Genomic DNA, 13,089 nt, shown 5'->3' with positions numbered 1-13,089 from the left:
CAGGGATTGAGGGAGATCACCCCTATTTCAGGGAGTCTCCCTGACACTCAGGGAGAATTGGCAAGTATGAGGAAATGTATTTGTTGAAGGATGAGGAGGGTAACTTGAGGCTCTTGCTCCAAGGGCTGCATTTGCATATCAGGAAGTGTATTAGGTAGCCTTAAAGCCTAGACATTAGGTGGTATGAAATGCTGTATGGTAAAAGAGCTCATCAAGATTCTCTGGGTGTAAAGAGTTTTGCTGTTCATTATTCTACTTATAGAATCAAAGTTAGAGAAGGGTCTGAGTATAAGTGTTAATGCAAAAAAATGTTCCTGAGAATGCTTTGCAGGTAAAACATGTTTTGTGAACTAGGTAATGATTTCACCTTAGGGTTAGCTGCGGGCATACAAACACCAGAAATGCTGGAGGGACCAGAATAAGTACTGCAAGTGTTGGACACTGGACCCCCACAGTGAGCAGAATGACACAAGTGTCAGAACAAGATGAGAAAAATTAAATGGACTGGTCAGAGACAGACAGCACTAGTTCACACATTGTATAACCACTTAGTCCAGGCAAGCAGCAAAGGCTTGAAGTTGTGTAATGGTTCAGAGGTGGCAAACAGAAAAGCAAGGCCAGGAACAGTCCAAGGTAAGGTAAGAAGCAATTACAGATCACGGCTTAAATTCAGTGAGTAAGGAAATATCAGGACTGGTTCCCTTATATACCATGTGCTCAGCTGTCAGCATGCTACTGTATATAGAGGCACACATCTCCACCTGCATGCACCCAGACACATGCCAACATGCTCCTGCCTGTGAGCAAACATTTATGCACATCTGTCTGCATCCTTCAAGCCATCAGCCATGGGATAGCGATTGTGCTTCAGCTACAACCAGGGCTTGTCTGTCTGGTAACAGTACTTATTCTGTGATTTCCTTTCACCTAAAGAGTAAATTTATTCTTCAGAGACGGTACATGGTAATAAGATACAGCATGCTAAACTGAATAATATATAGTATAGAGCAGGAAGTTGCGGAAGGAGAGCCTAGTCTGTTTGAGTAGTTTATTTTCACTGTATGTCTATATACTTTAAATAAAAACCTTATTTTCCTGCATGTAAGAGGACCATATTACCGAGGGTTACGAACTACGGACCTGGTAGCAGCTTATATGTCTACTAGGGATGTGCACCGGCGACTTTTGGTGTCTCGTGTTTTATGTTTTGGGTTCGGATTTGTTTCGCAAAACACCTGCCGAAAGGTTTTGGTTCGGATTTAAGGTTTTGGATTTGGATTTTTTTTTGAAAAATGCATAAAAAGTTCAAAAATCAAGTTTTTGGGCTTATTTTCACTCCTACGCTATTATTAACCTCAATAACATTCAATAACAATCATTTCCACTAATTTACAGTGTATTCTAAACACCTCACAATATTGTTATTAGTCCAAAACGTTGCAACGAGGTATCTTTCTGGACTGCGTAGTGGAGTGGTCTCCACAATATAATAAGAAAACCATCAACTGGTCTTAATCGCACCAAAAAATGTACCTGGACTGCGTAGAGGAGTGGTCACCACAATATAATTTAAAAACCCTGAACTTGTATGAATCGCACCAAAAATTGTACCTGGACTGCGTAGAGGAGTGGTCACCACAATATAATAAGAAAACCATCAACTGGTCTGAATCGCACCAATAAATGTATCTGGACTGCGTAGAGGAGTGGTCACCACAATATAATTTAAAAACCCTGAACTTGTATGATTCGCACCAATAAATGTATCTGGACTGCATAGAGGAGTGGTCACCACAATATAATAAGAAAACCATCAACTGGTCTGAATCGCACCAATAAATGTATCTGGACTGCGTAGAGGAGTGGTCACCACAATATAATTTAAAAACCCTGAACTTGTATGAATCGCACCATAAAATGTACCTGGACTGCGTAGAGGAGTGGTCACCACAATATAATAAGAAAACCATCAACTGGTCTGAATCGCACCAATAAATGTATCTGGACTGCGTAGAGGAGTGGTCACCACAATGTAATTAATAAAAAACCCTCCACGGGTCTGAATTCCCCCCAAAAAAATTTTGGACTTCGCAGTGGGGTGGCCCCGGTACCCAATTTGATACCGGGGCCACAATATAATAAATACACCCTGCCTCAACTGGTCAGAATTCCACCAAACAAGTATCTGGACTGCGTAGTGGGGTGGCCCCGGTACCCAATTTGATACCGGGGCCACAATATAATAAATACACCCTGCCTCAACTGGTCAGAATTCCACCAAACAAGTATCTGGACTGCGTAGTGGGGTGGCCCCGGTACTAAATTTGGTACCGGGGCCACAATACCTCCTCCAAGTTCCAAGTGTAGTGTTTATAACATATTAACACTACACTAATTCTAGCACGTCAATACCTCTTGTTTTAAATAATGACAGGGCATTTAACTTTTGATTTAATTTATTGAATTTGTTGGCATTTTCTTTTACTTTTTGAACATGTCAAACGACTGTTGAATGGTCACATAATGCCAAAAAAAGAGTTGCAAGATGGAATTGTCCTTGGGAATTATGTTGTTGAAATAGGACATGCACACTTTAACAAACCAATCATTTCAGCGACAGGGCCTACCAAACAACTGTGGCTGAAATGATTGGTTTGTTTGGGCCCCCACACCAAAAAAACAATTCATCTCTCCCTGTACAAACTAAATAGGCTCTACTGAGGAAAGATGTCGTCCTCATCCTCAACCTCTGATTCCTCTCCCCCTACAGTGTGTACTTCCTCCTCCTCACACATTATCAATTCGTCCCTGCTGGACTCCACAACCACAGGTCCCTCTGTACTATCTGGAGGGCAGTGCTGTACTTCATTGAGGAATTGATTATTCATTTTTATAAACATCATTTTTTCAAAGTTGTGAGGAAGCAACCTCCTTCGCCGCTCACTGACTAGGTTCCCCGCTACACTAAAAACTCTTTCCGAGTACACACTGGAGGGGGGCCAACTCAGGTAAAATAGAGCCAGTTTGTACAGGGGCTTCCAAACTGCCTTTTTTTCCTGCCAGTAACAATATGGACTGTCTGACATGTCTATTTGGATGGTGTCAGCAAAATAATCCTCCACCATTTTTTCAATTGTGACAGCATCCAATGCAGCGACAGTAGACATGTCTGCAATGGTTGGCAGGTCCTTCAGTCCGGACCAGATGTTATCAGCATCCCCGCCAGCGGGTCTTTTAGGAAAACTGAGCTTTTTCCTTGCAGCCATAGATGTGGAAGAAAATGAGGGTGGAGCTGTTGGCATGTCACGGTCCTCTTCAGAGGACAATCTCCTGACCAGCAGGTCTTTGCACCGCTGCAGACTTGTGTCCGCCGGAAACAGAGACAAAACATACGCTTTAAACCGAGGATCGAGAACGGTGGCCAGAATGTATTCCTCTGCCTTTAAAATAGTGACCACCCTCGGATCCTGGCAAAGCGTACGAAGGGCTTCATCCTCAAGAGCTACATGCTTGGTGGAATCGCAATGGTTTACCAGTTCCTCCCTCACTTTCTCCAGCTGCTTCTGCAACAGCCTGATCCGGGAAATCACCTGACTCAAGCTGGCAGTGTCGGAACTGACTTCTGGTGTGGCAAGTTCAAACGGCTGGAGAACCTTGCACAACACGGAAATCAGTCTCCACTGCGCTTGACTCAGGCGCATCCCCACTCCTTTGCCTATGTCGTAGGTGGCTGTGTAGGCCTGAATGGCCTTTTTACTGCTCCTCCATCCTCTGCAGCAAATAGAGGGTGGAGTTCCAGCGCGTCACAACCTCTTGTTTGAGGTGATGGCAGGGCAGGTTCATAGTTTTTTGATGTGCCTCTAGTCTGCGGTAGGCACTGGCTGAATGCCGAAAGTGTCCAGCAATCTTGCGCGCCACTGCAAGCATCTCCTCCACACCCCTGTCACTCTTGAGGTAATGCTGCACCACCAAATTAATGGTGTGGGCAAAACATGGGACGTGCTGGAAATTGCCCATATTTAATGCCCGCACAATGTTACTGGCATTGTCTGACACCACAAATCCCCATGAGAGTCTAAGTGGGGTAAGCCACTGGGAGATAATTTCCCTCAGTTTCTCTAATATGTTGTCAGCGTTGTGCCTCTTATTAAAGCCTGTAATACACAATATTGCCTGCCTTTGCACGAGCAGCCATTTTGTAGATGCTGCTACTGATGCAGCTGTTGAGGTTGCTGCAGAAGGGGATGCATCTACCCAGTGGGCTGTCACAGTCATATAGTCCTTCGTTTGCCCAGAACCACTTGTCCACATGTCCGTGGTTAAGTGGACAGTGGGTACAACCGCATTTTTTAAAGCACTGAGGACACTTGATCGTACTTCTCTGTACATTTTTGGTATCGCCTGCCTAGTGAAGTGGAAACTCGACGGGATTTGGTACCGGGGACACAATACCTCCATCAACCCTCTAAATTGCACTCCACTGATGGCGGACACCAGGCGCACGTCTAACACCAACATTGCAGTTACAGCCGCAGTTATATGCTTTGCAATAGGGTGACTACTATCGTATTTTGTGGTCATGGCAAACGACTGTTGGACGGTCAATTGTTTTGTGAAAGACTTAGCGGTCTTACGACTTCCCCTCTGGGAAGATGACCGACTAACAGCAGCAGTGGCAGTAGTAGGTGTACCGCTGCAGGATTCCTCGGATGAATCCCGTATTGAAGAGGACTCAGTCTGGCTGCTGACTTGGGCTGCAGGACTGAATCTGATGGAGATCGTGGAGGAAGTTGACGAGGAGGGTGTTGCTGGTGTGTATCCAACTGGACCACGGGATTTAGGTGTCCCTGTACCGATGACGGTCCTAGCCCCAGTTCCTGAACTAACCATTGAACTATGAAGGTTATTCAGGTGACTTATAAGGGAGGATGTCCCTAGGTGGGCAAGATCCTTACCCCTGCTTATTTGAGCTTTACATAAGCTACATATGGCCATACATTGGTTGTCCGGATTTGGATAAAAATAACTCCAGACCGAAGAGGTGCATTTTTTGGTCTTCTGACCAGGCATGACGATGGGCTTTTTCATCCCATGGACGTCAGCTGTTTCCCCCCCTGGTGCCTCATTTTCAATAACCACATCACCATCCTCATCAAGTTCCTCCACAGCGCCAGCTACATCATCAATAGCCTCCTCCCGAGCCACCTCTTCCCGTACAGTGATGGGAAGGTCAGGCTTGACAACCACCAACACCCTTGGACTCGCCTTGAGGATTTGTGATCATTTCTCTTTAGAAGGCAGAGTTGTTTGCTGTTTTGTTGCTGACAGCATAACTCTCTTCAATTTTTTGTAGGGGGGGGGGAGGAGGAGGAGGGCTAAGATCCTTGGGTGAAGCTGAACCACTAGTCATGGCCTAAGCCGTTCCTTGCCACTACGTGTCGTAAATGGCATATTGCCAACTTTACGTTTCTCCTCAGATGATTTTAAGTTTCTCTTTTTGCTGTTTTTTGAGAACTTGGGCTTTTTGGATTTTACATGCCCTGTACTAGGAGATTGGGCATCGGGCTTGGAAGACGACGTTGATGGCATTTTATCGTCTATGTCATGACTAGTGGCAGCAGCTTCAGCATTAGGAAGAAGTGGGTCTTGATCTTTCCCTACTTTATCCTCCACATTTTTGCTCTCCATTATATGTAGCACAAGATACTGCAGAATGTGTGAACTTGGTAATATTGCAGTACCAATGGACTTATACTGCTGGATTGGTTTTGCAAATTTTGTTATAATTACTTTTTTTTTAATTTTGTATTTTTATTTTATAAGTTTTTTTTTTATTTTGTAAAAACTTGGGAATAATGGGGAAATAACTATGCCCTTAGAAGCACAGAGCACAGGACACAGCACCACTGGACTGAACAGGACACAGCACAGGACCCAGCAGCACCACTGAACTCAGAAGGACAGCGCACAGGACACAGCACCACTGGACTGATACTGCAGAATGTGTAAACTTTGTAATATTGCAGTACCACTGGACTTTTACTGCTGAATGTGTGAACTTGGTAATATTGCAGTACCAATGGGCTTATACTGCAGGATTGGTTGTGCAAATTTTGTTGTAATTAATTTTTTTTAAATTTTTTTTTTTGTATTTTTGTTTATAACTTTTTTTTTAATTTTTAAACACTTGGGAATAATGGGGAAATAACTATGCCCTTAGATGCACAGACCACTGGACACAGCATGACTGGACTGAACAGGACACAGCACAGGACCCAGCAGCACCACTGAACTCAAAATTGACAGAGCACAGCACACAGCACCACTGGACTGATACTGCAGAACACAGCACAGCACAGCACAGAACTAAACAGCACAGCACGAGACCTACCAGGACAGAGGACCACCTAACACACCCTCCCTCTACCCTGATCAATGCCCGAGTGAAGATGGCGGCGACTAGCGGGGAATTTATAGGATCCGAGTATCGCGAGATCCGACAGCGGGATTATGGCTCCGAGCCTCGGTTTCAAGTTTTCATTTGGCGCCAATACCCGGATTTGTCTCGGATCCGACTCGGATCGGCAACGTTCGGGTGGGCTCGGATTCAGGAAATCCGAGTGCGCTCATCTCTAATGTCTACATAAAGCTGATCAGCATTACATGGCATTAAACTTCATTTGATATCTTAACCACTATTTACTGAATATATGATAATAAATAACTACTTTTAATTTTATATTTTGTACTTTTATGAGTTGTTAGTTGAATAGTTTCTTTTATTTCTGCATTATATCATATCAGTCATTATATCATATATCAATCCGCCCCATAGCTAAAAAAGAAATCTGTCTAACATATCAGGCCAGTATCTTGTTCTCTAACTTTGTTCCAGTATTCTGGGTAAATATATAATCCTGTGTGCTCTGAAAAGCAACAATGAGAAGTTCTAATAAGGGTATCAAGAAAAGAAATTCCTGATTATGTTGATGCATTGTGGAAATTGTTCTAGTTACAATGGGATATTATCCTCAAGTTTTCAGACGGTTAGAGACTATAATTCCCTAACATGGCTAAAAACAGATACAGGCAAGGATCCTTACACTCTAACCAAAATACAGCTAGGGATCATACCATTTGCAGCCACCTGTATTGCCAACACTAATTGATGTTTATATTTTGATAATAATGAAATGTGGGTAAAGTTTATTAGAAATATTCAACTTAAGCACATTCCATGTACATTTTAATTTGGTTCAGTAAGTATACTATCTGTTCTGTTTTGCAGGTATTGTGTTTGCAAAATACGGCCCGATATGGAGACAGCAGAGAAGATTTTCCCATTCTACCTTAAGGCACTTTGGGCTGGGAAAACTGAGTCTGGAGCCCATTATCACTGAAGAGTTCAAATGTGTGAAAGCAGAAATGCTGAAGTTCGGTGATAAAGCTTTCAGCCCCGTCCAGGTTATCAATAATGCAGTTTCTAATGTCATTTGTTCCATAAGTTTTGGCAAACGTTTTGACTATGAAGATGAGGAGTTCAAGACCATGCTGAGACTGATGTCCCGCGGGCTGGAAATTAGTCTCAATAGTGAAGCCATCATGGCCAATTTGAGCTCTTGGATGTACTATCTTCCTTTTGGAGCTTTCAAGGAATTAAGGCAAATTGTGATAGACATCACAGCCTTTCTTAAGAGGATTATTGAGGAACATAAGATCTCCTTAGACCCAGAGAACCCCAGAGATTTTATTGACATGTACCTCCTTCATATAGAAGAGGAACAGAGAACGCATCTTGAGACTAGCTTCAACACAGACTACTTGTTCTACATCATTGGTGATCTTTTCATTGCAGGCACGGACACAACCACAAACACAATGCTGTGGTCTCTCCTGTATATGTGCCTTCATCCAGATGTGCAGAGTAAGTGTTATCTTGTTAACATCATGAACTTTGCTTTAATTTGTGAGTGGACAAAATAATGCATATTTTGACATTAATAGAAATGACTAGTGCCAGCTGTAATTTTGCAGTCATATTGGCTAACTGGCTCCTGGGATTTGTCAAGCCCTGTTTTATTTGTTACATCAATATTTTGTTAATCCAGTACATGTTTGAATGTACAATATAGGACTAAGCATGTCACATTTTTACATAGATTTAAAATGTACAAAGCACATTTGATGCACAGAGCATCCTTGGTTTTGCCAAGCTGCGTCTAGATGCACATATCAAGGTGCACAAATATTCTCTGCACAAACTAGAAGAACATCTGGGTGTGCGAAGTTGTAGAAAAATCTAAAGAGTGGCGCTGTGCAAAAGTATAAACGTTACTTTAAAGTCCAATCTCATAGCGCTTTAAACCCAATGTTTAAATTAAATTCATCTTTTATGGGGCAGCACGGTGGCTTAGTGGTTAGTTGCGGAATTAGTGGCGCTATATAAATAAATGGTGATGATGATGATCTTTTGCTATTTCTTTCTAAAGTACTCCTAAATTTAGCCTAATTTGTGGCTTAAATTAAACATGAGAATGATGGGACATCTGCACTGTCTGTTTTACTTGTGGTACTTTCAGTGTTTTGAAGCTTTTGTTGGTGGGGGGGGGGGGGTTGCAGTGAGTTAAGTGCAACAGGAAATGTGCTCCCCCAATGTACAGGTTTCCCCCTTGTACCTGTGGGAAATTATTTTGCATTAGTGGAGTTGGAGGGTTTGGGACCATGAATAACACAGGACATAACCCTTCAGCTCCACAGGAGCTTTCTGTCCTCCCTGAGCTCACCTTAGGACACCTGCGTTACGGTTTGACAGGTGTACCGCCTCAGTCAAACTCCCCACCTGCCACTGTCCTCGGAGCGGGTCTTGGAAGACAAAAAATTAACTTCTTTCCAGGAATTTGGTGTTCCTCATGCATTTATTTTCTCAAAATGTGGCATTCTTTACATATTCAAGCTTAGACAAGAAATTTATGTTGTGGGGCATTTTCTATAGTTGAGTTTTTAAGTGGGGCTTAAGGTAAAACCATGCCCAGCAGCATTCTGTTATAAGGTTCTGTGGAAGCAAGACATTGGGACCCTGTGTCAACTAATACAGGGCTATTTGGATTTAAAATCTCCTTGGTTGACAGTGAAGACAAAACCCAATACATCATTGTCTCTCAGGGGTCTATTTATTAAGCCATAAACCATGTGGAAACGACTATTTTCGCATGTCTCACCTCTATCTAACAAAAGGCTAACTCAAGAGATAGCCTAATGCAGGAGATATCTATGCTAAGTTTCTCATTAAACCGCAGTCCCCATAATTTTCAAAGGGGACTGTGGTCTGGGGCAATTTATCAAGGTCCAAAAAGACTAGCTCTTTGGAGCTTGACCCCCGATTCTACCCTACGGGGAGAGCATCACTGGAGAGGGATCTCCCCTCCATAACTACTGCAAAATGTCTCTGCGCGTGCGCAGCCTCAGGTCAGAACCTGGAGTTGTTACGTTAGTAACGTAATCACTGGAACAACCGCCTATTGGATTCATTGTCCTGGGATGATTTTCTATTAAATGGCCGTGAAATTTTATCCCTTATCATTGCGATAAGGGATGATATTTAACTGTGGGCATATGCAGCCTTTGATAAATAGGCCCCATGAGGAGTTCTTCTGAAGTGATTTTATTCAGTTTCTATGAAGATGTCCTAAGTTACATCCCCTACAGTATGGATATATGGAGAGCAATTGAATGGGTCACTTATGTTAAAATCACTGTGTTCCAACTTCAGTGTCTTCTATGGTACATTGAATTCCAGTCCAGAAAACCTTGTTAACGTTATTGGATGTCAAAGCCAATTTCAGTGCTGTGTAAATGGATTACACCTATTAACATTGTAACTAATGTGGTGCAAATACACAAATGTTGCCCTCAATAATTGTAAAAGGTAAGTTTGAGGTAGTTATATGCACCCAGTGAATATCTGAGGGACCAGTTGCAAGGTTTCAGATGATAATAATAATAATAATAATAATAATTAGCAAGGTTTTACGTATTCCATATTTTCCTGTTACACTTTGCAGAATGGGAATCTGTGATACATGTATGCAGCATTGTGATATTTGAATGTGCCGTGATACCGTGTGGAGGAATCACACTGGGTAGACCATATCTTCCTAAATTATTGGGTGCAATATGATTTCAGTATGAAACCTTTTCAAATAGTACTGTATATAATTAATCAATTTGATCCACTATAGCCTTTCGCACATCTAATATGAAGGAGAATACCATATATAGAAAGTTTAGGATCCACTTGGTTTGTAGAATACAGGTTAGTATTTTCTAGAATTTCTGGTGAAAATCGTTGCAATTATATAGTAAGATCAGAGCAAATGCAAGATGGCAGCTCCTAGCTGGTGACATCTATGACAGTGTGAGGAGGAAGCTATAAAATAGTCTGGTCAGGCCGATGTTTAATAATCATGTTACTTACTATATTACAGCAGTATAAATCTCCAGGAATTATTACGTTTACTAGCTAAGCTCCCCATCTATGTATGGTCTTGCCACTAACTACTGCTTTAATGTAATTATACAGTGGAGTCAACAGTTTCTGTGGGTACAAAGTGCATAGTGCAATGCTCTTAAAAAGTAAACTCTTTCCCAACTTTGTCAGTGTAATCCTGCTTCATTTTTTACCTGAGGCCAAATAGATAACTTTGTTTACCTGGAACAAGTAATCAGTGGAACTAGTAATCAAGTTCAATACTGGAGAGAGCAAAGTATAGCAATTTGAACATGCCTTTGATGGAAACTAATTGCATATAGTAAAACAATACAATGGCGCCAACTGTATTGGATATTCACTAAGCAGCAATAGTGTAGACCTGTGCTATATGAGCTTTGAGTCCAAACAAAGGTGGCACATTTAAAACAGTACAATTTTTTAAGTTGGTCATTATTTAATATCATCCATGGAAAAAAGACATAAGCATAACACTGGAGCTTGCAACGTATCTCCAGCTTTCCAAAATGGCAATTTTCATAACGTGTCTTTAAACAGGACACCTGTTCTTGCCTCATCAGAGTTCCAAAGACTGGTAGCTATGTATTCTGAATGTAATAGCTTATTCAAAGCAAAGAAACTTTTTTTTATTTATTGTCAGTGTTATCTTTAAAAGAAAAAAAAAAAAGAGTCTGATTTTAAATCTTTTCTCCATTTGTGATGTTAACCCCTTTGTGCTGAGGCTTTCCTCGCCCCTGTGCTGTTCCTATTTTGGCACCTTTTGGGCTGGGGGCTTGTCATATTCCATCTCAATATCATTAATTTGTTTATGCAGTACCCACATAAATTATATCTTGTTTTTTTTATTAGCCGTAAGTTTGCTTATACCTCATGACACAGCAAAGAAATTCTACCCATAATGGCCAAAATATACTTTTGTTTTGTATTTGAAATTGCAAAAAAATAAACTAAAAGCAGATGTGTGGGTTTTTTTGTCTCTAAACACCACCAAGAAATACTTAGTTGCCATTGAAGATAATAAGGCATATTTTTGCTAGTTTGCACTGTCTTGAATAAAATGTGTAGGCATAAAATAGGCTGCCTACCAAGACATACCATTTTGAAAACTAGAAAAGATACAGCATCAAATGAACGGACTGCTGAGTTTCTTTGAGCCAGGATGGGGGAGACCTGGGCATTATATCCTCTCTGGAAATCTTAACGCTTTCTGTAGTGTAGGGTGTTATTGTCTGGTGATCACAAACCAATAACTGTTAAGAGGGCATGTAATTTGAAAGAGGGTACTAACCTCTTTCAAAAGAGGGGTCCCAATAGTTTCTTGGAGCCAGGGTGGGAGAGATCTGGGCATTACTACACATAACCCCCATCTTTGGGCTCCTTCATGATTTCGGTAGTGTAGAGTGTTATTATCTAGTGATCACGTTAACACCAGACAATAATTTCTAAGGGGTTAAATCATTAAAAAGAGTGGATTCCACTCTTTCAAACAATGGTGTCCTGAGTCTGTATTTGTCATGATGGGGAGATCAGACACTTTTAGTGCCCTCCCCCTATCCCATGCACTACAGATTGTTTTTGTAATGCAGTGGCTGAATGCTCCGTGATGTCCTTTCACACCAGTGCTATGTTGTCATCATTCAGCGCCACTGCTCCTGGCCAACACAGACAGGAAATACCTATGGTGGGTGGTTAAATATTATTTTAACTTCTTTGAACCTCTTCAGTGTTAAGGACAAGTGGGACTCATTCTTAGTAATTTAGAGGTATGTGGAGGTCAAGTCCCACTAATCCCTAGCACTGAAGGGGTTAAATAATTACCAAATTAAAATAAATATACTGGTGGTCCTCATTAGTTCAGCCTGAGTGCTGTTGGCAGTGACTTAAATATAGGTCATTTGAATTTGCAAGGGGTTTGTCACCTCTCTTTGGTCCACCTCTCAGCATTTTCAGAAGCACTTCACAGATGATGTTATTGTGACCTTTCACCACCAAGCTTTAGTTTCTATATCCAATGCATGAAATTGTCAGTATAATACTACTTTTTCTACACTTGTTGTCATAGTTAAAAATGAGCTACGACTGTGTCGTCATAATACTAAAATACATACTCCCCCACCCCAACCAAAACTAGACATGCTCATAGAGGCGAGTGCTGGCACAGTACTGGTGCAATTATGCGGGCTCTGTTTTGTATACCATACCAATTTTGCTGGTGATTTTTCCCACAAGGGATTTTACAGTAAAACAGCTTAATCTCCATTATTTTAAACTAAATATAATAGTAGGAAGAGAAAATGCTTCATCATCATCAACATTTATTTATATAGCGCCAGCAGATTCCATAGAGCTTTACAATTGGGAACATGCAGTAATAAAATAATACTTGGTAATACATAGATACAAAGAAGTAAGAGGGCCCTGCTTGCAAGCTTACAATCTATGGGACAATGGTTTGATACACAAGGGTAAATGCTACATCATATTGAATATTTGTCCAGCTAGAATGCAAAGGTTACAAAGTATTTAGTGGGCTGTATGCTCACTATGTTGGTCAGAGGGTTGTTGTCTTGTGTTAGCTGTAT

The 13,089-nt window shown here is 41.4% G+C and overlaps 1 protein-coding gene across 1 annotated transcript in view; it reads left to right on the top strand.

The window, feature by feature from the left end:
- The window catches only part of CYP2U1 (cytochrome P450 family 2 subfamily U member 1), a 50,789-nt gene that overhangs the window by 27,446 nt on the left and 10,254 nt on the right, over nucleotides 1–13,089 (top strand). Inside the window, exon 2 of the mRNA XM_075200739.1 lies at nucleotides 7,289–7,924. Within this exon, the coding sequence (XP_075056840.1) occupies nucleotides 7,289–7,924 (636 nt within the window). The remainder of the gene's footprint in view (nucleotides 1–7,288; nucleotides 7,925–13,089) is intronic.

This window comes from Mixophyes fleayi, chromosome 1, assembly GCF_038048845.1.
Source record: "Mixophyes fleayi isolate aMixFle1 chromosome 1, aMixFle1.hap1, whole genome shotgun sequence".
Classification (NCBI taxonomy): Eukaryota; Metazoa; Chordata; class Amphibia; order Anura; family Limnodynastidae; genus Mixophyes; species Mixophyes fleayi.
Note: the sequence above shows the minus strand (reverse complement) of the source record. Positions and strands in the feature narration are given on the sequence as shown.